The 26,258-nt window shown below is 33.0% G+C and overlaps 2 protein-coding genes across 2 annotated transcripts; one reads left to right on the top strand and one right to left on the bottom strand.

The window, feature by feature from the left end:
* Positions 1-256: 256 nt before the first annotated feature.
* On the bottom strand, positions 257-11,929 carry LOC113751876 (bidirectional sugar transporter SWEET7-like). Its single transcript, XM_027296023.1, has 8 exons — positions 11,914-11,929; positions 11,587-11,756; positions 5,340-5,409; positions 4,780-4,816; positions 2,375-2,594; positions 813-974; positions 599-718; positions 257-409 (listed from the first exon to the last, which is right to left on the bottom strand). Exons 1-8 carry the CDS (start codon positions 11,927-11,929, stop codon positions 257-259), a joined length of 948 nt encoding a protein of 315 aa, XP_027151824.1.
* Positions 11,930-16,691: 4,762 nt separating this feature from the next.
* On the top strand, positions 16,692-24,297 carry LOC113754004 (long chain base biosynthesis protein 1-like). Its single transcript, XM_027298313.1, has 13 exons — positions 16,692-16,764; positions 19,097-19,246; positions 19,325-19,419; positions 20,319-20,410; positions 20,796-20,889; positions 20,974-21,046; positions 21,152-21,284; positions 21,834-22,008; positions 22,809-22,949; positions 23,029-23,124; positions 23,286-23,427; positions 23,514-23,641; positions 23,792-24,297. Exons 2-13 carry the CDS (start codon positions 19,141-19,143, stop codon positions 23,966-23,968), a joined length of 1,452 nt encoding a protein of 483 aa, XP_027154114.1. The 5' UTR covers positions 16,692-16,764; positions 19,097-19,140; the 3' UTR covers positions 23,969-24,297.
* Positions 24,298-26,258: the final 1,961 nt, after the last annotated feature.

The following is a 26,258-nucleotide window of genomic DNA, read 5'->3' on the forward strand; positions in this document are numbered from 1 at the left end:
CAATAATAGTTGTGAGGATCAAAATACGATATTTTTAATTATAAAATGCTGAAATTAATTAACGACCCAAGCACAAAATTGCAAAAGCTAAACTCTTAAAGTCCTCCCAGCCGTATATATGGCTACAAAACGCTTTATCAACTCGCAACACTATGAAATGAATTACAACACTAAAATGATATATAGAAGCCAAACCGCCAAAAAAAATTTTGTTTCTTGGTGCATTTTAGGGCAGGTTTGTGAATGGAAGGTGTAATCAAACAGAAACTTGGTTCTGTGAGACTGGGAGCTGCAACTCAGATGGCTTGCCAGGCATGTCGTTGCTGCCTCCCTTTGGAGTAGTTTTGCGATATTTGGTGTGCAGACAGAGCTGGACGAATCCCAAAAGAGCTCCAACTCCGTTGCCGGTCTACACGACGACAAAGCACAGACATCGGCAGTTGATAACCAATTTACAGTGAAGTTTAGCCAACTAGTGCATACAGCTAGCTTTCAAGAAAAAATGAGTTCACAGGTTTCAGCTAAATTTAATGGATGAGAATTTTGTTATATACATATATAGGGTGCAATAGATGAAACTCCGGAAGCATGAATTTACCAAGATGAAGGGATCTAAGGGGAGCAAAGCATAGACAGCCCAAACAGTGCCGTTACAGAAGCCTGCCAGACAAATCCAAAACGGCATGAATTCGACGCTTTTTGTCTTGATGACTTGTTTCTGCAGGGACAACATTACAAATCAAACATTCATCACGAAAATTCCAGGAAAACTTAAAAAGATGTTCTGATCGAAAGCAATAAATACTACTTACCATAATAGACAACGGAGAGGCGGACAGAATGATGCTGAAGGCAACACAGATGGCTCCAACGAACAAAGATCTTCCGTCAGTATTGTGAAAGACTAGCAAAGTTATGAGAGCTATGCCAGCTGCGAAAACAGCCTCTCCAATCAAGCCAAACACTACTATTAACTGGAAATTCAGCACATCAAATTAAGGTTATAATATTGCCCAGTCAATTAAAGAGTATAATTAGGTAGCTATCAGTACTAGCTATATGTTGAGTACAACATATATATTTTCAATAGTACGGTGGTATGGACAAAATGACAGACAACACGAATTAAGATTACCGAAAAACAGATCCTGGATCGAAACGTTAATCTTTTGGATGAGTTAATACCAAAGCAGGTCGGTCATCCATATTTGTTCAAGTCCAGGATGGATAAAAGTTGAAAGGATAAAAAACAAGAAAACTGTGGGAAAGTGAAGAAAAATTAGTTACTCTTTCTCTTACGAGTATATGTTTAGTTAGCAGCAAATTTGTAAAATTTTTCTTGCACTTTCCTTCACTTTCTTGCATTTTGTATCCTACAGAATTTGTAATTAAGATTTTGAAAAAAAATGGTTGGACAGATATAAAAATTTTAATAATTGCCCGTAACTATCACTAGCTTCCCATTTTCCCTCAAAATTTTCTTGATAATCGAACGTAAAATAGAAAACGATTTGTATTTTCTTTTACTTCACTTTCCTGCTCTTGACTTTCCCTATATTCAAACAAAGCCTCAGGAGTTTTAATTAGGGAGAGTTCTTGATGAGTTTATAATATATATATTCTTATGCTAGAAAGTGCAACCAGACCAAAACAGAACAGAATAGCTTGAGCCTGGAGTTGAATACTATATATTCTGCTGGGTTGAGGGGTTACAGTTGGCCTGTTACAAGCATCACTGGTGGATGTACATATAAGCCAGTGGGGGCACGTGCCTCCACGGGCCAAACAAAATTGCCTGTGGTAGGCTTGAAATTGTTTAGAAATTATTTCTTCTGCCCCACAAATTCATGTAACAAGCCAATATGAACCATGACTACAGTTTGCAACGCCTTTTTTTTTAACCCTCACAACCCTCCCTACATCTTTTCTAGATATTTAACCGGCACTTTTAGGTCTTTAACTTCCAACTTATAGACTTTCATTTAACCCACAATTATACTTTTGCGTTAAAAGTTGTGTCGTGCGTTTACACATTTTTTCCGTCTTCCTTTTTCTCCGTAGGATTGACTCTTGGATGACTGATTGTTTTCCGTATTTAAAATAAAATATTTTTGAGGGATTGAATACGAGAAAATTGTGAGACATATGTAAGAAAAAATTTGTGTGTATGAATTTGATCGTATTAGTTATATTATTTATGTTTATTAAATAAACATATTGTCATTACTTGTCATGCGAATACCATTATTTCAAATTATTATTTGGAAGAATTGAAATTATTTGCCACTTATGAATTAAAATATTTCTTGCTCTGCCACTGATAAGCAAGAAGGGCTATTGATGCAGGATGAATTTGGGGGAAAGAAGTGCATACCCTCTGTTTCTTACTGTGTGAGAAGTGAAAGAATATGGCCAGATAGGCCAATTCCAACACGAAGCCAATGCTGTTGGTGATGATAACAAGTATGCTGTTTGGGTGAACCATTGGTGATCCATAGAAGACCCAGAAGAAGCAGTTCAACGCTCCAGCAAGGTACGGGTAAGGGTGGAATTCCTCCACCGATTTCATCTTGACGATCCTTGCAAAAGTAAACCTGCAATCAATAGAGGTTTATTTATCCCCCAAAAGAGATTTTGGTTAGTACAAAATACAGACCTAGATTGCATTTGATAAATAAATTACCAATCATGATTTTTTTTTTTTTGCTTAAAAAATCCCGCTTGCAAAATTATGCATGATACATGTCAAATACTTGCTCTACGACTGCATGTAAAAGTGTATGCCTATTGGGCAAAAATGTTAACTTTGTAAAGTACACAAATTCAATCCCCATCCAATATTGTGATTTCACTCAGATGATTTTTTAGTTGTAAAAGCTTTTATTTTTGTAAGTGGAACTCATTATAAATGCTAAATATATTAATTCCATTCTCTTAATTAATTAAGAGAAACTTCTTTTGATTCTAATTATACATTAATTAATTCCACTTTTCTAGCTCGATTAAGTAAACAGGAAAAAGGGAAATTATTATATATTTTTTTGGGTTTCATATAAAAATATACTTAGACTACTTTACATGCCCTTTGATTCGAGTGAATTAAAATTCAGTTGTATTTTGTGTTTTTACTTTTATATATATTTGATGTAAAGCAGCCTTAATTACTTCTGAGGTGGAAAATGGGTTATTTTTTTCTTGACCCAATTCTCAATCAATGGAATTAATTATTGTTTGATAGAAAATTCTATGAATTTATCTTTTTCCATGCTACGTGAATGTCACTTCCAATGATCTGTAGTTTATATGGCTGAACCCTTTTAAGGGGTGTCCTATGTATCCAAGTTGGTGTTGTGCCGTGTCCAATTGGAATCCTTTCTTACTATTTTGACCATCCAATTGGAGTCAAGTCATACATATTTTTTTTTTTTGAGGGATTGACAATCAAAGCCAACATGGTTGTGGTTAGCCAGAAAGCAACCTCTATTGATTGCTTTTAGGTTTCTTTTTTTTTTTTTTTAAGTAACGATCTAGCTAATAACTCTGCTCTAGTACAAAATTGGATTAGTTCGCTCCAACAAGAACAGGAGACTGGCCCTACTATTGACTAAATCCAATTAATCTAATTAATCTATTAGATATACATTAATCAAGTCAAAGTATGCAAGATACAGTAATACTATTACTAGTATGATAATTTTTGGTTATATAATATTTCCACGTATATTGACCTCTACTACTCCTTACTTTACTACTATATTGCTAGTATAATAATTTTTGGGCAAATTACACTTTACCCTCCTGTTGTTTAGTATTTATTTACATAATCCCCTATGATTTCAAAAAACTATACGTAATCCCCTCATGATTTGAATTTAAGTGTCAAAGTGATGAAATTTGCAATCCATAACAAACTCAACTAAAATATCAAAAATACCCATATATAAAGTTGAAAATTATTTATTAACCATAGGGGGTTATGTATATATATTGAAAACCATAAGGGGGTTATATGGTAAAGTACTAAACCATAAGAGGGTTATATGGTAAAATATAAAATTATACGGGATTAGAGTGTCATGCATATTATGTTTATATATTTTGGTCACTTCAGCCATTTTAGTTTTTAAACAATGGTAATTTTGACATTTTTATAGGTTCCGTTACTGATGATCATTTCTGTCATTTTGACACTTTAATCCAAACTATAAAGATGTTATATATAGTTTTTAAAACTATAGGGGGTTATGTGAAAATTAGCTATATCATAGGGGGTAAAGTGTAATTTGCCCATAATTTTTTGTTATAGAATACTTCCACATAAATTGACCGGAATAAGACTACTACTCCTTCTTTTTTGGCTCTTCTAGATCTGTCAACTTGTGAAGGAAAACTTTAGGAGGTGTAAGCTAAATAGGTAAAAAAAAAAAACACTAGACTATGAAAGGGAACTGGTTCTATGGTTGACTAAACCCAATATAATTAGACTGCCATGTCAATTTGGATGGAATCCTTCACATAGATAAGTTGACTATTATAAGTCTGCCATGCCAATTTTGAAAATGTATAATTTTTTTTATAAATTGATTTTGAAAGTATACTTGCTACTTTCTTCAATCTTGAGGCAAAAATTAAAATTCTCAACTTTGTTAATACTTAACAAAGCACAACAAACACGTCTACAACAGCAAAACAACTTTGTCTACTCTACGATGGAACGACACTTATTATACGTGTGAGTGTACGTATGTGATTGTGTAGAGAGAGAGAGAGAGAGATTACACTGGAGAGGCAAACAGACAAAAGGAGGTGAAGTTTCCTGCAAAAAAAAATGTTCAAAAAATGACCGATAATCCTATATAAGCTGTAATAAACCACCACAAATAGAAATATTAATGTAGACAAACAAATAAAATAAAATAAAATAAAGACATATGAAAAACTAACATAGAGTGTATATGGTAGAAGCCTTTTGGATATATTTTGTCTTTAGTTGCATAGTTGAATTTGCAGAAATAAAAGCCTTGAAACATGTTCTACTTGTTTTTTCATCCGAGAGAACTCACCATATACACACATATTTTGAGGGTTTATACGTATAGTATGAAAAGAGGCAATCAACTTTCTGAAACAGATACAAACAAATTCATGTATGTTCAAAATAACATCCTCTGCCAAACAAAATTGAGTATTTTAAAAGGCATTTTTGGGACGAGTTTTGAAACATGATGGAGTACGTACATATATGATAGTATTTATCAGACTAATGAGCTGGAAGATAAGAAAAAAAGAAAGGGGAGCAAAAGAGCATGATCAATAGAGAATTGAGAATAACAAGTTACCGAGGATCCCCATGATGGTTCGAACGACTTGATACATCTTTTCGTTTTTCGCTTCTACCTGCAGCTTCAACTGAAGATTACAAAATGACCAATATTTTTGAGAAAATTTTCAAGCCAATGGTTACGTATGTGAGGGAATGATTTACGTATAAAATAGCCTATGCTCATGGTACATGTGTTCTGAGTGATGGCTGAAAACCAGTTATAGAGAATAGATGCTGCTATATTATAGAGAATTTTGAGTTCGTTCCATTGGCTTTCGTAGTCATGATGTAGGAAATTATGCATAAGGTGAGAAAGGGAGGTATGATCAAGGGATTCATAAGTTGAAATCTATCGGTTGGCATAATTTATCTAATGCAACGACAAGAGAAAAATTTTTGCCAAAAACAAACACATCATATGTAGAAACAACGAATGCATAATTGAACATGGAAATGGTACGTAAAAAATAGCAGAAAGGCTTCATAGTCATGCATAGAAATGATAGATTTCTTACACGAGATAGGAAGAAACGGAAGAACGAAGATGACCTTGTCAGGGAGGTCAAGAAAAATTTGACGAAAGGATGAGAAGAAAATATTTGTGAAGGTGGTACTTATATACTGAAAAAACTTACTAGAGTTTGCAACCTTCCCTGACCGCCAAAGAAAAAGGGTAAATTACTTATTATCCCCTTGTAGTTTTACATAATGTCAGATAACCACCTTATGATTTTAAAATTGCTACATAACCCTTCTATAATTTTATATAAAGTAGAAAATTGATAGAATGCACAATCAGTTACAGCGTTCATATTAAACACGCTTTAAAAGCACGTGTAATAAAATCTTAATATCAATATAACCCCTTTATGGTTTGTATAAATATCTATTTTATCCCCTGTAATTTTTGCATTTATCCGCATAATCTTCCTATGCTTTTATACAAAGTAATTAAACTATCGATTGATTTAGCATTTAAGTAAGGGAACTATTGATATTTCAACTAACTACGTTACATAGATTATTTTACATCAAATTTTCACTTTACATGAAATCATAAGGGAATGAAGTGAATATTTTGAAACGTTAGAGAGATAATGTGATAATAGATGAAAGTACAGAAAATTATATATAATTTTCCCCAAAAAAAATCCCTAGATACAGAGAACTAATGAAGAAGTAAATAAATCCTTGCTTTTGACTGCTGAGCTTTGATTTAAACTCATGACAACCGCCTTAGGCAAGTCATCTGACGAGTATAAACTCTGACTACTAAAAAAAATCCCTAGATACAGAGAACTAATCAAGAAGTAAATAAATCCTTGCTTTTGACTGCTGAGCTTTGATTTAAACTCATGACAACCGCCTTAGGCAAGTCATCTGACGAGTATAAACTCTGACTACTAAATCCCACTGGCAAGATCAAGATGTTGGCAGGCATATTATTTGCCCACAAAGGCCTTGTTAGGAATATAGTTTTCTAAAGAAAAATTTTTATGTTTTTCGTAAGCACATTTTTTACTCATTTTTTTATTTTATATACGTTATATTTTTTTTGTTACCAAAACTTTAAAAAATAGCAATCCAACTGGGATTGTATTGAAATTTTGAACTAAAAAAAATGCATAAACACACATAAAATGATTTTTTCAATTTTTTAATCTCATCCTCCCATGACCATGTACCAAAAGTACTGCCATAAAATTTGAAAGGACAAGACCAAGAAATAGATCCACGTTTGACCACGTAAACAACATTTTGATGCTTGAGTCACGACAAAAAGAATACATTTTTTGATAATATAAAAAAAAAGAATACATTTAAAAATGAGAAGTAGAGGAAATTTATTGCAATTGACCAGCAGTCAACCCAGTTGAGTCAACTCAACGCAATTAAGCACTCAACCCAATTGAGCACTCAACCCAGTTGACTACTGGAGAGATGCAACGGCAACATACTTCATTTGATATTCCAAAATTTTGCGCACGCCTTAGCTGTGACGAGGAAAGATTTGAACGGTTACGAGAGACAAAAATTGTAACAATTGTCCTTAGTGGCCATCTTGCCTTTTTTGGCAATAAAAAATATTGGACCTTTGATTTTGTCTTGCCGGTCATATCCCCGGAAGTTTAAAATAAACAAATAGATTGGTGCTTACACTTGTCTAATCTATTTTATTTAATAGACAAAATCGCCTTTAATTGTTAATCCTCAAAAAGCAAAAAAGAAGTTTGTCTAGAATTATATGTGGCTTGATTGATTCCAATTCAAATATGCATGACACCTCTTAAAGAGGGTTCAGCTAGAAGAAACTACCAATCCTCCCAAAGGATATTGTTAATGCAGCTCAATAAAGGATTATTTCATGGAAATTTTTTAGTACTTTAATGGCTTTATTTTTTTTCATGGAAATTGTTAGCACCTTAATGGCTTTGAGGGGTGACTAGGCATTGTGCCCCGCGAGTTTCGCGGGGTGTCCATTATTGACTGTTTAAGAGTAATGTAAGATTTATTTAATAATTAATGTTTAGAGTGTTTTATATGATAGTAGGGTTGGAATAATAAATAGAGGAACAATATATTGGATTAATATATTTATAAATAGATATAGTAATATTGTTGTGATTTGTATTTAATTTTTTAAGAGTAACAGGATGTAAATATTATTTAAATTAATGGAATGTAAATCATTTTTAAGAGTTGAGATAAATTAATAATTCGAAATAATTTCGATATGTTTATTTTTATATTGTTAAATATAAGTGGAAGTAGAATAAAGAAAATTTAGGGAACAGATAATTGCTATGTGCAAGAAGCTGTAGTGGACACGTTTAATTATGATTGTTGGATAAAGTCTCTATTGATGAGCTGCAGATGATAATTGTTTTCATTGAATAGGGTGAACAGGATGACACTTCCTTCATGTAAGAAGTGTTTTTGTGTGAATATTGGCCAACCTTTTATTATTTCTATTCCTTCTAGTTGAAAGATCCATCGAGTTTTAGCATGATAGCAATTGATGACTCTTATGTTGTCTGTTTGTATATGCGATGGTATATCACCAATGAGTACCTGAGATAGAAAATAGGAAAAAAATGTAGTTGTATTATGAAATGAGAGTAGAAATGTAGTGTATGAATTATATTGATTGGAATGTAATTTGTATGAAACTCACCAAAGATTCAAAATCGTGTGTTAGATAATGGAAGAGTTTAGTATTAGAAAAACTAAAAGAAAAGAAATATAGTGAAGAATATAAATTCATAAATATAATATATACAAATTAAGGATTTTTAACAATTTGAAATTATAAATTTAGAATCATATATTTGTATTTATTGATCGAATAATTGTTTTTTGAATCAATAAATATTGGATTGATTTATTTTTAAGTTTATATATATTAGATACATGTCAAGTACATATGATTTTCATTCATTTGTATTAATATGAAATAGCATAATCAATTTATATATTTGACTGGATACACATAGAATTTGTATTCATTTGCATATATTAGATGCACGTAGGATTTTTAGCGATTTGCATATTTTTTTCATATTTAATATTTTTGCTAATATATACATTTTGGAGAAAATTAATTAAATTTATATACATTAGATACATGTTAAGTACATATGATTTTCATTGATTTGTATTAATACGAAACAGCATAATTGATTTATATATACTGATTGGATACACATAGAATTTTTATTCATTTGCATATATTAGATGTACGTAGGATTTTTAGGAATTTGCATTTTTTTCATATTTAATATTTTTGCTAATATATATTTTGGAGAAAATTAATAAATAAGCAAGAAAACATAAAAAGAAGGCTATTTTATGTATTAGATGTGCATAGCATTTTTAGCGATTTGTGTATTTTTTTTAATAGTTAATATTTTTGTCAATATACACACTTTCGACAAAATTAAAAAATAAGCGAGTTAATAAATAAGCGGATAAATATAAAGAAGGAGAGAAAATTATAAATATAGAAATAGTCTGGAAATTATAATTATTTGATATAAATAACACTTATTATATGTTAATACAAGGCAGTATTATTAATTTATATATATTAGATATAGGTTAAACACATATAATTTTCATTGATCTGCATTAATACAAAATAGCATAATCAATTTATATATATTGATTAGATACATATAGAATTTTTATTCATTAGTATGTATTAGATATACAAAGGATTTTTAGTGACCTGCGTAATTTTTTTATATTTAATATTTTTTTCAATACACACACTTTTGACAAAGTTAATAAATAAGTGAGTTAATAAATAAGCGGATAAATATAAAGAAGGACGAAAAATTATAAACGTAGAAATAGTGTCGAAATTATAATTATTTCACATAAATAACACTTATTATATGTTAATACAAAGTAGTATTATTAATTTATATATATTAGATGCATGCTAATCATATATGATTTTCATTGATCTGCATTAATACAAAACACCATAATCGATTTGTATATATTGATTAGATACATATAGAATTTTTATTCGTTTGTATGTATTAGATGTACATAGGATTTTTAGCGACTTGCATATTTTTTTGATATTTAATACGAAACAGCATAATTGATTTATATATACTGATTGGATACACATAGAATTTTTATTCATTTGCATATATTAGATGTACGTAGGATTTTTAAGAATTTACATTTTTTCATATTTAATATTTTTGCTAATATATATTTTGGAGAAAATTAATAAATAAGCGAATAAACATAAAAAGAATGCTATTTTATGTATTAGATGTGCATAGCATTTTTAGTGATTTGCGTATTTTTTAATAGTTAATATTTTTGTCAATATACACACTTTCGACAAAATTAATTAATAAGCGAGTTAATAAATAAGTGGATAAATATAAAGAAGGAGAGAAAATTATAAATATAGAAATAGTCTCAAAATTATAATTATTTGATATAAATAACACTTCCTTATATTATATAAGATTGAGTTTTGGTTAAAGAGGAGGTTGAATTTCAACCGCATAGGTAGGGACTTTTTGGGAATTCCTTATATTATGAAGTGTTTTGCAAGCTGAAGGTACAAGTCAGGAAAGCCTGTGATTGGGTATATTAACCGAAATGGCCTCCTTTATAGACATTTAAAACTTTAAATGTGGTTGCGTGTTTGGGTATTTATGGTATGTGCAATTAATCTAGAACCATTTGTTGCTTTTGGTACAACTCATATAAGTATGTGGGTTTGTGTAATTACTGAAATGGCCTTTACACAGTACACGTTCAGCTCTTGAGCCGCAGACAGCCGTTTGGGACTCGCGCTTTGGCTGAAATTGCCTAAAATGAGTCTTGGCCGCTCTCACAGACAATCGTTTGTGTCTGTAACTTGAACAGCCTTTTTCCTCGCTGTTCTTGGCCATTGTTGCCTAATGTTTCATGAGCTTTCCGGATAGCTTCATGTTTGCATCTGGGTATTAGTTTTTGTATTCTTTGGATGTTGTCTCATGATATTGTTAGCTTTACCGTCCTGATTCCCAGCTTGTCTTTTCATCCTCTCTCAGGTGTGAACTCCACTATTTTGCTGTCATTTATGCCTGAATTTAACAGCCATAAACATGGGTTTATTAATGACTCCATGTTTGGCCTTTGGGATTGGATCTGTTTCCCCCCTTTCAGCTTCGGGGATTGGGATTTTCCATGCCTCTTCCTTTCCCCTCTCATCCGAGCTGATGTCCGAAAGACCCCATTTCTTCGACATTATAGCCTCAATTAACTAGCCAAGCGTTTGTATGTTAATGCCCAAACGGCTGCGCATTGATTATGCTTATTTCAATGCCTCCTTTTTCGTCTTCTTTGGTTTCACCCTTTTAATATTCTGGGATTTGGGCTATTTTTTATGCCTTTCTACCGAGCATCTCAGAATGTTATTTAGCCACAGCTACTCCTGGTGATTCAGCTTGAGGTAAGATTCTTCCCGCAATTTTGTCGTTCATGTGGGTGATTTGGGCCGTGTGTGCTTAATTTCTAAAATTTGACACTTAACCCTTGTAATTTAGCTGCAACATACAAATTTTTTCACAAATTTAAAAGGCCTCTGTAATTTGACTGGTTTGCTTATAATGTTATAGGTTCGGGATAACAGCAAGAAAAAGCTCTCGGTGGGGTTTTTGGAATAAAGTTAGCTTTCTGGGTATCAAGTCATTTGTGTGGTTTTCTAATATTTGTCATTTAGGAACAACATCTGCATCCTAGAATACCGGAAGTGCAATAAGCGTAACTGAAGTAGCCGACAACCCAGACCTCAACTCTAAAAGAACACAAATGGATGTTGCAATACAAGCAGTGGAGACAAAGAAAAGAGACAGCTCAACCACTTTGGCACCCTCACCGTCTACAAAGTCCAGTGAAGGAACCAGTGGTACAACCCCTGCAAAACAAAATGAAGAAACCACCAATAAGCAACGTATCTGAATGCTGCCTATTACAGCATCTAAAAGATTTTACTACTATTACTATCACTAAATAACTGGACATACATAATGTCCTTTTGAACTACTCTATTATCTATCTGGATCATGGGAAACCTATTTGTCCGTACATTTTTGGGAATTTGTTGCATCTACTTATTTGTCTTTGGGAACTTGCTGATTCTAATATTGGGTGGCTCTTATGTTGTTTGTCTCGTAATTGTACCTGCCTCTAATTATGTCGCACAGTGTACTATTTTTAGTTCAACGAAAACGCTTCTTTAACCACAGGCACCAAACACCCGCGCGATGCGCGAGCACTCCCCCCTAGTATTATATGTTAATACAAGGTAGTATTATTAATTTATATACATTAGATATAGGTTAAACACATATAATTTTCATTGATCTGCATTAATACAAAACAGCATAATCAATTTATATATATTGATTAGATACATATAGAATTTTTATTCGTTAGTATGTATTAGATATACATAGGATTTTTAGTGACCTACGTAATTTTTTGATATTTAATATTTTTTTAGTCTCGAAAAATAGTCTCAAAAATGCAAAAGCTTTAAATTAATAATTTAGTAGTTAACAAATATTATGGAAGTTACATTTTTGAAATAGAGGGAAATTATCCTATATTTTTAAAAACAATTGGTCGTATTAATGGAAGCTAATACAAAGTGGCACAATTGATTTGTATTTATTAGATACACACAAAATTTATGTCGATATATATTTTCTAAAAAATCATTATTTTTGTCGACATATATATTTTGGAGAAAATGAACATATATATATATATATATAAAGGCACACAAATAGAATGCAAGAACATATATAGATTTGGATAGCCCAAAAAATTCACGTCTGCATTAAGGAATGGAAGGTAGCGGCTGCACAGCTGCAACAAACAAAAGTAGAGAAACAATAATTAAGAGAGAATATCATCGAAGCAACATCTTTATTATTCAATGCGTGTATCTTGTTTCTTGTATATAAATTAACAATGTGATATCGAAGCAACATATATAAATTAAAGATTTTTAACAATGTGATATTAGAAATTAAGAAATCATATATTTGTATTTATTCATTTAATCATGAAGCAATTTATTTATTGATGAATTACTATCACATTCAAAATCAACGAATAGATAATGTAACACATAGAATTTATATTGTTCTGCTTATATTAGATGCACACAGAATTTTTATTGATTTGTATATTTTTTAGAAAATCAATATCTTTGCTAATATATATATTTTGGAGAAAGTTAATAAATATAAAAGAGTAGAGGAAATTATATTTTGAAGAAGGAGAAAGTTAAAGAAGGAAGTTATATGTTGAAGGAAGTTAATAAATCAAATCGATAAATTAATATATTTTTGTCAATAAAGTTAGATAACAATTGCAGCAGCGGAAGATGCACAAGAAACAAAAGGACAAAACTGTTAGATAACAATTGCAGCAGCCGAAGGATGGACAGCAAACAAAAGGACAAAATTGAGCATAAAATTACAAAGAAACCAGGACAAGGGCACAATTGGAAGAAGGGAACAAAAGCAGAAATGAGCAAAAAGGCACCGGCAGCCAAAGGGGCTGCACGGAAGCTTGGAAAGGACCAAAAAGGACGAAATCAGCTATGAAACCACAGCGAAACCGGCACAATTAACTGTAGGTAAGCCTTCGCGGCTTTATGTAGTTTAGATATTGTTTTTCTGAAGGTATTTCATCCCCCAGGATATAACAAAGCCTTAATACATGTTAATTAAGTATTGGTTGAGATTTTATAATTTCTATTCAAACACTAATGAAGAGAAATGTTTGTTAACGAAGGAAACTGACATATTTGTTATCATAAGAGTCATAGATCTGATAAACTTCTCTTTAGAGAACCAATGATTGAAGCAACTTATAAATTTTAAGTAACTAGCTTATTAAGTTAAATAAAATCCAAAGGATCAACTAAATTATTCCCGGATTTCACATAGATTATTTTGATCACCCCATTTGAGATCAAATCTCTTACATACTCATGTCTATGCTGGCATGTCTAGATTTCCTATTGTACAGTCTATAAGCGTTAGACAGTCACCTCATAGGTATAATACAAGGAAATAGATTGTATTGGTTGCGGCCACAACTCTATATCCAACACTAAATTTTTGAACCATTCCCCTTCCTTGCTAGCAACAGCCAGTGCTATAAATTCGACTTCCATAGTTGAATGTGTAATGCAAGTTTGTTTTTTTGAATCCCAACTAGCCGCACCACCTCCAAGAGTGAAGATCAAATCTGATGCTGATTTATTGTCATCCGTGCTAGTTATCCAACTTGCATCACTATGGCCTCAAAGCACACATGGATAATCAGGAAAAAAAACTATGCACAAATCCTACATTCTTTTTAAATATCCGAGTACTCTAGCAATTGCTTTCTAATGATAGTAACTAGGCTTACTTATATATCTTGACAATTTGCATAAAGCAAAAGCTATATCAAGCCGAATACAGTATGCAATATACATAATATTCCTTATAGCACTAGCATACTCTAATTGGGTAACAATTTTATCACTATTTTCAATCAACTTCATACTATGGTCATGAGGAGTACTAGCTTCCTTGATATCAAGATGGTTATACTTATTAAGAAATTTGTCTCTATAGTGAGATTGATTCAAGGAATATCCTCTTGCATGTTTAGTAACTTTTATTAATTCCCAATATAGTATTTACTTCATCAATGCCTTTCATTTTAAACATCGAAGAAAGATACATTTTGAGCTCGTTTATTGCCAATATATATATATATATATATATATCAAATATAAACATGTCATTGATGTAAAGACAAACAATTACTCAATATTCTTTTGTGAATTTTGAATACACGCATGCGCATTACCTACGATTGCATTATCGAATTTTTCGTGCCATTGCTTAAGAGTTTGTTTTGAACTATATAGTGACTTTGCGTTCATTTTCAGGAAGTATAAATCCCTCAAGTTACTCCATATATACTTCGTCTTTCAAGTTAGCATTTAAAAATACAGTTTTAGCATCCATTTGATGCATATGCAATTCATATATGGAAGCCAAAGCAAATGCCTAATTGAAGTTATTTGTGCCACAAGAGCGTAAGTATCTAAATAATCAACTCTTTTTGAGTAAATCCTTTTATAACTAATCTTGTCTTGAAAGATTGGATAGAACCATTTATGTTGTACTTCTTTCTAAATACCCACTTGCCTTTTATTGGGTGTGAGCCAGGTGGTAACTGGTAAGTCCATGAAGACCTATGTATTATTTGACATTATAGAATCCATTTCATCATTTATAACTTCTTTAAAGCTACATCTATACATCTATACATATCATAGCTTTACTAAATGTTTCTGTGTCTTCTTCTATATTTAGTACAATAGGTATTTTATTCAACACTTTAGTTCTGTCTCCTTCAACAAGGGAAACATTGGATACAGTTAAAACAAAATCAGGACCAAAGGATTTCTCTTTCCTTCTTTCACAAATTGCTAATTTAATTTTGTTGGACTGTTGTTACTTTGATCATCAATGATGGAATTAGAGATGAATTTATTCTCGAAAAACTCAATATGTATGGATTCCACAATATGTATGAATATTATAATCTAGGTCTAGTAATCTATATGCTTTTGAGGTTTTAGCATACCCAATAAAAACACTTTTTAATTCCTCTAGGTCCTAGTTTGCTTTTGCAAGGATAAGGAATTTTGTAAAAAGCAATATACCACCACACTTTCAAGTAATTCAGATTACGTTTACTCCATAAGGTGAAACCATAAATATTCTTAATGGAACTTTATTTTGAATGTGGCAAGTGGTGTATAAAGCTTCATCCCAAAAGAGTCAGATGACAATTTATTAGAATTCAAAAGCATAGAATTCACCATGTCTGCTCAGTTCTATTATTCCTTTAACCCAAGTCAATTTGCTAAGAAGAATAAGAAGCAGACCGTTAATGAATTATTCCATTTTCTTCGTAATACAAAGAAAAGGAATCTGGAAAATATTCATCTTCGATAGAGAAGGACCATAATGCTTTTTCCCTTTTGATTTTCAACAATAGCTTTGTATTTTTTAAATTTATCAAAAGCTTCATTTTTTGTTTTCATCAGATATACATATGTATAATTTGAATAATCATCTATAAAAATAATGAAATATCTTTGGGTAAATTACATACAAATTTCCTATGGTTTTGCATAATGCCAGACAACTCTAAATTTCAAAATAACTATATAATCCTCCTATACTTTTATCTAAAGTGAAAAATAGAAAAAAAAGCATAATCAGTTATGGTGAATTAGACTACACACGTTTTAAAAGTGCGTGTGATGAAATCATAATATCTACTTAATCCCCTTGTGATTTGCACAAATATCCACTTTATTGTCTTGTGATTGTTGTATTTATCCATGTAATACCCTAATAGTTTTGTATAAGGTAGCTTAAGTTATCGTTTGATTTAACATTTAAGTAAGGGCAATACTGGTGTTTCAACTAATGATGTTACATAAACTATTTTCTATCAAAATTTCCTTTAATGTAGTATGAGTTAGTATTAAATTAATTAACTAATATAGTAAATGAAAGGCACCGATGGAATCACATTATTTTCTCTCTTTTAATATTACTTTATAATTATTGATTGAATCTAAATGTTACAATATAATTAATGTCAAGAGATATTAGTGTAATGTTTGAAACTTGGAGGGAGGCCAGTAAAATAACCAGAAACCTCAAGGAAAGTCTCTGAAATTGTCCCTTTAAATAACTATTACTTACATTTTCTTTATCATTTGCATAGTAGCCCCCTTGCTTTTGTTTTTCACTTACTTGTACCCCAGAAGCAAAATGATCAGAGTCTGAGGTCTCCTCTTGCACAGACTAGTATCGTCAATGTCCCAGGTAATCTTCTTCCTCCGCATCATCTGATCCCTTCTGCTAATTATCGGATTCTGGGATATCAAAGTTTTCTTCTTTTTTATTTGAATTTTCTTTCTTTTTTTTTTTTCTGGTTTGATTGGTTTTCACAATGTGCTCTAAGTTGTGGTTGGTTAGTTTATTAATTGTTTCGAAAGTTGTAAGTTGATTAATTAAGACTGCAATTTGCATTTCGATATGAGTTCATTGCCTTGGGGTTAGGTTGTTGGTTTTTTGACAAAAATTTTGGGTGTGTTCTGGTTATTTTTATTGATTGGAATATAAAGTGGTATTGATCAGGCATTCTTTTCTGTTTAATGGTTGATTATTCAGTAGAGGTTTTTAGACGAAAATACATTAAGAAAGCTGCTTTCTTTTCAGGTTTTTGATAGAAAATGTTTGGTTTGTTCAGATTGTTTTACATGGATTTGGATAGAAACTGCGAGTAAAATGGCATTATTTTTGGGTTTACTGTTCATATACCTGTAGAGGATTTTAGGCAATAGCTTCTCCTTTATTTTCAGGTTGACTGATAAAAAATTTTGTGGACATTCTAATTTTTTCACATAAACTTGAACAAAAGTGATACAGCAGTATTTTCTGGTTTATTGTATTTCGATTCGTTGATGCTTTTAGACGAAAAATAGAAAAGGTAGCTGCTTTCTTTCTTACAGAAATTAGGATTGCAAAATGTGAATGCTGCTGTCCCGTTGCTAAACGATGAGTTTCTGATTCTATTGATGCACTGTCATAAATCTCTCTCATTGAGTTTTAATTTCCACAATTTGTGGGCCAGTTTGAGTTGTGATTGGCTTTTATTATTGCCATTGTTGTTGGTTCTTATAATCTTAGACCAAAAAAAATAAAAGAAATACTAAAATGAGATTAGGAGAATGATTTACCTGATAGCATAGACTTTCAAAAGTTCAGAAGTATTGAATAAATAATTTTATACAAGCAACATAACACAGCCTGCAGTCACTACATCTAATGGGTTGTCTTTTAAATCCAAAACATTTAAAGAGGTACAAAAATGTTTATCAAAAATAATGTGTTCGGCTTCACCTATTGGGTCATTTTGTTTGTTCCATCAAATTAAAAACCCAACTCGGTTAAGTGGCTGGTTCACTGGGTTTACTGGTCGAACAGCCAAACTTTGTCAGAAGTAATAACTACAAAATTAATTGATAAAGATTTTTAACTATAAAAGGCATTAAACTTAATTTTCCTTTGTGCAGCAAAGAAAAAAATGAAACAGACTAATAAAATTAACTCTTTCTCTTTTGTATTATTCTCCTGCACTAAAATTCCTCTGTTTAACTAGATTTAATTTTCCTAAGCTGTTGATTAGTGTTAGTTTTTGGTGAAAATGTTAGAATGTGATTGTTACTTGAGTGATTGATATGATCTGATTAAATTCACTGTTATCACCAGTTTCAATGTGTTACAATTTGCCCAAATATGTTCCTGGTTTTTCTCTTTTTCACATTCATGAATCATTGTAGGAGCTACTGTTTGATTGGATGTGATCTTGATCATATAGGTCGGATGGTTTAATTGCAAGAATATATTGGAGTTATTGCCCTGGCTAGAAACATCTCATCTTTATGCTTGTAATTCTGTTTCTAATTGCTATTAGCACTAAATTTACAATAATTTAAGATGAAGCTAAGTTCGAATGCAGAATTATTTAAAAACAGGAGCATTACTATAAGCTAGATTTATGGGATTTAAAGTTCAAACATATCTATATTGCACATGATTGGAAAGCCTTGTAGGCCTCATTTAGTAAGTTTTTGATATCTTATGACAATGAAACTCATCGTATATAACTTTTTCTGGATTAGAGAAATAATCAAGACTATTGTATGGTGGATTTTACAGACATTTAGACCATAAAGAATCTCAGAATTTTATGGTGTCTTTGTCGAAATGTGTTACGGCTATCGGACCTTGAGGTGCAATTTCTAGTGTAACGCTGACATTGCATTATCAAGGGCAGTTAAAATATCTTTCAGTGTTAAATCTCCTTTCTTTTAGTTGAATGTGCGGAAAAGTAAAGGAGATGAAGAATCTATCTAGATATCTGTCACTAGGAGAAGTAGGATGCTTATTGCCAATCCCAAACCCCAAAAAGTTGGATATATTCATTACTAAGTTGAGAATATTAGATGATTTTCATGTCTAACAAGATATATCTGTTATTTTTTATGCTTGAGATGGTGACATTATCATTTTAGGCCATTAGTCAACCTTTAATTTGTAGATACCAATATGATAATTTTTTTGGTTTGTCTTTCTTTTTACTTCTTTGTAGGTTGAATGCTGTTTCCTTGTATTTATGCAATTTAGCTAAGGACAATGGCATCAATTGCTATGGATATGTTAAAAGCTGCATCGGATTGGCTCACTTTTGTTTTTGATGCTCCTTTTGCAAGAGCTGTTGTCTTTGGAGTGAATATTGGAGGTTTGTCATGAAACCAGATAAAGCTCAAATGCTTACTCCTCTTTTCGGAGGTTTATAACATTTCCTATTTCCTTGTAGGGCATCTATTTGTGGAGGGTCTTCTCATTGTGGTCATTGTTTTTCTTCTTTCGCAGAAGAGTTATAAACCACCTAAAAGACCATTGACAAAGAAGGTTTGTCAGGGATGCCTAGCTGCCAAAGGACTTTCTTTTTTCATTTTTTTAACTTTTTCAGTTGGCCTAGGTTGTGTTGTTCCCTTTGAGACAAAGAAAAAGAATTTGATCTGGGCTTTTCTCTTTCTCCTTCACTTCCATGTGTTGATTCTTTATCTGGTAAGAGAGTTGCTATTAGGCTGCAGTAATACACAGAGTTGGATGTAAAGTTGTTGATACTGGAATTGCATGTGTCTATAGGAAAATTGCTTGTTTATTGCTTAAAAGGAATGTTGTAAGATTCTGTTGATGTATGTTACTCTGTTCTCATAAGGCTGGTGTATATGTTCTTTCTGGACCAGTCTTTATCCATATCATGTCTTAGAGTGGGAATTTTGGTGTCAAACATTCTTGACTAAGATGCTTGGTAGATTCAGAGAGAGAGAGAGAGAGAGAGAGAGAAGCATGAAAGATTTCTTACACTTCAGAAAAGAAAGACTGCAAAGTGCATATATTTGAACTTGTAGTGCATCTAAAGATGGTAAGTTTGTTTTTCCCTCATATGTATCTATTTATATGATGTTAAAGTTGCAATCTCTCTCTCTCTCGCATGCGCGTCTGAAAATAATTCAATTTGTGTCTCTTTTTTCACTAATTGATATTAGTTTACATTTTTTTTTGTCTTTAAAGAAAACCGACCATGAGAAGGTGGGCTACACTGCATGTGGTCTTACCTGTCTTATCACAATAAAAGTATACAAAGGTGAAGTTTGCACAAAATTGTGGAGCCTAAATTGCATGAAAGAATTATTCTATGTCTTGTGACTGGATCCAACCTCTTAACATTTTGGTGTCTCCATCTTCTAAAGTGTGTTCACCAGGCTGATCTGACAATTGCACTTTACTTTGATAATTTTCAGGAGATTGATGAGCTATGTGATGAATGGGTTCCTGAACCTCTAATTCCTAAAATGACAGATGAGATGAGATATGAACCTCCGATATTGGAGAGGTAAAGCCAGGCTATTCTGCCTCTACATAGTAATTTCATGTTCAAGTTTGGCTTTTGTGAGGACCATGGTTAGTCAAGTTGGACTTTTTTTTAAGGGGTAAATAGAAGTATAGAATTTTGTCTGGAAATTGTCAAGGAAAAGGATAGTATAAGTAAAGTAAGTGTGACAGGAAATATGCAATTTTAACTGATTTTTATTGAATGAAATGGGTCCATCTGTTTCAATGGCCTCATTCCAATAGTTGGTTCTGTGATGGTATGACTCCAGGTGATGAATAAAGCAGTGATGCTTCACTTGTTTAAGTAAACAATTCCTTTGAGTACCTCAATTTCTGATTTTATTGCAGTTTAGACTACATTGTGATTAACAGGTGTATCTTTGCAGTGATGCAGGGTCACATACATTAATTAATGGCACAGAAGTTATTAACTTTGCTTCAGCAAATTACCTAGGATTAGTCGGACATGGCAAGTTACTTGTAAGGAGAAGCTATTCCTGTCAATGGTATCTTGTGCTGTTGAATTTTCTTAAACAGATCCCTTATTCCTAACTTGCGCAACAGGAAGCGTGTACAAAATCATTGGAGAAATATGGTGTCGGTTCTTGTGGTCCTCGTGGATTTTATGGAACAATAGGTATAAATTAATTTAATCATTTACAGAACTGCAATGAGCATGGTTGAAATTTTCTCCCTTAACTTGGCATTGTGACACTCAATTATCTTTTAATCTTTGGTACAGATGTCCACCTTGATTGTGAGGCCAGAATAGCAAAGTTTTTGGGCACTCCAGATTCCATACTTTACTCTTATGGACTTTCCACCATGTTTAGTGCCATTCCAGCATTTTGCAAGAAGGGAGATGTCATTGTTGCGTGAGTGTTTCTGATTTTTCTGTTTTTAACTCATTAATGAATAGCAGGAATTAATCATCTACTGATGTTTCTTTGCTTGGGGATCTGAGTCCAAGTACATATCATTAATGGCACTATGTAAAGGGGATTAAAATGTCTTAGTAGAATTGCTGATAAATTTTAGGTACTGAAACATCTCTTCCTTTCAAAGTTTTGGTTATCTTCTGTTTCTTTGCCACTTCTTTTGACTTTTTCCTCCTGCTTTCCTAATTAATTTTTTCTGTCTCTTATCATCATCATCTTATTCTTCTTTTCATTCATGCTACTTTGTTGCATATATTAGCCACCCTGTTGAGCAATGATGTTGGATATTATTTATGTGATAGTTATATCTTGTCTACCCGTTCCCTCATGGTACAAGGCATCAATCATCATTACTTGATGTTAGTCTGTCATGATTCATCCAAATTTTGTATATCTGTTTCTTTCAGCTGTTGACTTGCAAATTTATCACAATAATTTGTCTGAAAGGTTTTGTATGAGTTCTCAAAGGGATTGTTGCTCTTGCAGGGATGAGGGTGTGCACTGGGCAATTCAAAATGGCCTTCAGCTTTCCAGAAGTACAGTAGTATATTTCAAACACAATGACATGGAGTCTTTAAGAGATATGCTAGAGAAGGTCACCAAAGGGAACAAGCGTGCAGAGAAGCTGAGGCGCTATATTGTGGTTGAAGCAGTGTATCAGGTATTATTCAGTTTGTTATGACATCATCCATTAACCATCCTTAAACATGTCATGTCTTAGAAGCAATCGATATTCCCTTAGAAACATGTCATGTCTTAGAAACATGTCATCTAGCATGATATTCCCTTTGCCCTCTCACTCACCTTGATGAAAATTTCTGTCCTCATTCTGCATTGTCCATCATGTCTTAGAAGCAATCGATATCTAGTATGATATTCCCTTTGCCCTCTCACTCATCTTGATGAAAATTTCTCTCCTCACTTTGCATTGTCCCAAGTTGCTGAGTTGTTAAAAGTATTTCTTATCTTGTTAGTTGTAAACCGTTAAAGAGGCATTGCGTAAATTTGGCTCTGATCAAGGCAGTAGACAGAAATAGACAAAGTAACACAAGGGCGAGAGAGAGAGAGAGAGAGAGTGTGTGTGTGTGTTATTCACAGGAGAGGACAACGAGATGGGGTCCTGTTGACATGTCTGGTAAAAGCATTAATGCACAGGTGTATGTTAGATACATGGCAGGAAAATTTTGGCTAGCAAGTAATACTTGCTACACATGATATGGCATAACGGTCCATCATGAAATCTAGTGGGTAGTATGGCGCATATCAGTAGCACTAATGGCTGTCCTGTGTGATGTTAGGAAAATGGTCTGGGTAGAAGCCCACTGGCTGATGTTGCTCTTTTCTTTTCTTTTCTTTTCTTTGTGTTTTTCATGTCTTAACATGCTAACTGCTGATTTTTTTCCTGACTGGCTTCTATTTGACGAACGATGTGTTATTCTGAATGGCTTAGCTTAATTACAGAATTCTGGCCAAATTGCTCCCTTAGATGAAATCATTAGACTCAAGGAAAATTATCACTTCCGCATTTTACTGGATGAGAGCAATTCAATGGGTGTGCTTGGCAGTTCTGGTAGAGGTTTAACTGAGTACTGCAAAGTTCCGGTAATGACTTTGTATTTATTCCAAGTTAAATTAGTTAAAAGGTCCCTGTTTGTGGTTTTATATTTGTGTCCGCTTGTAGGTTGGCAAGATTGATATCATAACGGCGGCTATGGGGCACGCATTGGCAACAGAGGGAGGAGTATGCACTGGGAGTGCAAGAGTCATTGACCACCAAGTATGTATACTTTATCTGTTTAATGTTGTAAATTACAATTCTTGCATTGAAGAGGGTATAGTGCAACACATAAAATTACTAATACTCTACATTCAGTAACAGTTTTCCTTGAGATGTTAAGGTCTTTGCACTAATGCTTACCCAATGCATATTTTGGGCAGCGGCTTAGCAGTTTTGGTTATGTCTTTTCTGCTTCTTTGCCCCCTTACCTAGCAAGTGCTGCAATTACTGCAATTGATATCCTGGAAGAAAATCCTGATCTTATCATGCAACTGAACAAAAATATTGGCACACTATGTAGAGGTTCGTTCAGTTTTTCAATTCTTGTTATTTACCTTGCATCCCACAACTATGAAAAATATGCTCTTCATTTCATACATTGCTTGCAGGGCTATCCGATATTCAAGGGCTTGAGATAGCAAGTGATCCGGCATCTCCGATTGTTTTTCTCCGATTAAAGAAGTCAACGGGTTCCTTGAAAGGTGACCTTCAGGTGCTTGAAGATATAGCTCAACATGTAAGTTTTTGTTCTTTGCCTCATCCAGTAAATATTATGACTTTCCTAATTGGTCTACCTGATTTAGTTTAATCCTGTAACTTGGAAACCACACCCCTGATCTGTCCTTTATCTTGAAAATCAAAGTTGTAATAAATCTAGTGCGTGCAGGTACTTAAGGAAGACTCTGTTTTGGTCGCTACTTCAAGAAGATCAACTCTTGACAAATGCAAATTGCCTGTGGGCATAAGATTGTTTGTCTCTGCTGCTCATACGGAAGATGACTTAATGAAAGCAGGTGAATCACTGAAGAGAGTTGCAGCTCTGGCTTTAAATGGTCATGATTAGATGTTCCAAACTTGAAGCCTGGCATGGTCTTTTCAATTGGAGCAAGGATTTCAGATCCGGTGCTGGACCTTCAATTCAGTGATCTTCTCATGCAAGCAGAAATGGCAGGAAGAGTGTAAGTTTATTTGAAGAGAGGATGCATGGGTAGTTTGAATCTGTTGTTGATTTTGGTTCTTATTTCCGAGTTCAATAGCACTGCTGAGATGGTACAATTTTGACAGATACAAGCTATTTAGATCTTTGTGGTGTAAAACTTTTTTGCCCCTGAGCACCAGAAAGAGGATAACAGAAGAACGTGGTTTTGAAGTGATATTCAATGTACATATCGATGTTCAAGTTAAACGTCATTATTTTCTATTTCTTGGCTTTCTTGGGTGTCTCCATCTTAAAACTACATAGCAAGCATTAGATCAAAAAGCTGCTTTATCAAACCATTTCAAAATGGTAGAGAGCACCAAACTCTAAATGTGATATCTGAACAATTCTTGCTTTCTAGCTCGAGATTCTTTGTAGTTGATTACATACAGAATCCTATTGCAAAATATGAAACCAATAATATTTACTTGGACATCTATTAGTGATTACTCTTGCAGTACACAAATAGTGTTTGCAAGGAAGAAGTCAGTACCAAGTCTGCCATAGCAGTGATGTGACAAAACTAGAATAAATATGTAAGGCCAAAAAGTAGAGATCAGAGTATGATATCTATGGATGAGGAAATGTATCGGCAGTCTCTTAAAATCTTTTTCGTATGTATCCATCCAAGTAGGTTTGTCAATTGAGCTATGTGAGCTGACATGCTCAAATTTAGCTCATATAAAATATCATTCTTTTAAGTCAAATTCAATTCAGTGAAGCTCAGATTTTTTGCTGCTCATGCTTGGCTTACACAAAAAAAAATGGTATTGGACCTAATTCGAATAGGTTCAAACTCATGTCATGTATTTTTCACGTTCACAAAATCTAGTGAAGCTAAACAACCAGCCAATGAGCTAATCCATAAAGATTCTATAAATCCAAAAGAAGTTTGAATTTCACGACAAAAAAAAAATTATCATAGCATCCTTAATTCTATCAACTAGAGATTGAAAAAATAATAATTTATTATAAAATTAGCCATCTAGTTTTCAATTATTTGATTGGATTTAGATGGACAAATCTTCTTAATTCCCACATATGAGCCCTAATTTATATATTGTTTGGATCAAGTGTTAAGTGGTCTGTGCTCAGTGCAACCCAAAGTCAACTTACATTTAAATCGGACAAAATGTTTTGACCTATGTTCAACTCAACTCACTATTGCATTTGGTTCAACCAACCATATTTAGGGCTGATCTGGTTGAGTTTGGGCCAACCCAAACCAATTGACAGGTCTACATCCAAGTAGTGTTTTATGGAAAAGCCTTGGTAACAAATAGCATACAAATACAGTTTACCTCAGGCTGAACACTTAGGGAACCCAGGACCTGCTGGAGCTGGAGGTATTATTTGAAACCATTTGGGCGAATAGATAGGAAGCTTCATCAGAAAGTTGGGATGGGCAACATATATAGTGGCATAACTTTGGGCTCTACGCCATGGCTTGAACCTTACTAAATCCTTAAAAACATCAACCATCCTCTCATTGAGTTGGATGCTCGAGTGATTATCATGGTTCAAAGACTCCGCTGAGTCCGAGATGACTCGATCGGAACGAAACTTTCCAATATGATATCGAAACGAGATGACTCCAAGATAATAGATTGCCGAGAACTCGGCCGAGACATCTCCGAAATAAATAGAAACGGTTGAATCGCCTCGAGTGAACTCGAATTTTTATTATTTTTACTAATTTGTTATTATTTTTATTTATCATATTTTTTTATATTATTTACAATTTTTAGAATATTAAATGTTTCAAAATTTGCATCTCTCTGAGACCGCGACCGACATGTCAAGACCGATGTAAAACGGTCCGGACCACGATCGCGACCGCGACCGCGACTTTGAACCATGGTGATTATAGATATGCTTTTACATAACAATCTTCAATCTCATGTTTACTCTCCCATTCTTAATGATTGCAGGATCATCTTGCGGAGCTTCCAATCAGCTACCCTTAGACATGTCTTTCAAGAAGCTAATACATGTGCAGACCTTTTGGCAAGGATGGGAGTCTCAGCTGAAGAACATTTTTTTGTCCTTCCTTGTAGGCCTGTGGCCATTTCAAAACTTCTTGAGGATGATTGTAGAAGCTTTTGCTTACCTCGTTTTGTAAACTCCCACTAAACCTGATACAAATTGAGCTTAT

The sequence above is a fragment of the Coffea eugenioides genome, chromosome 11, assembly GCF_003713205.1.
Source record: "Coffea eugenioides isolate CCC68of chromosome 11, Ceug_1.0, whole genome shotgun sequence".
Lineage (NCBI taxonomy): Eukaryota > Viridiplantae > Streptophyta > Magnoliopsida > Gentianales > Rubiaceae > Coffea > Coffea eugenioides.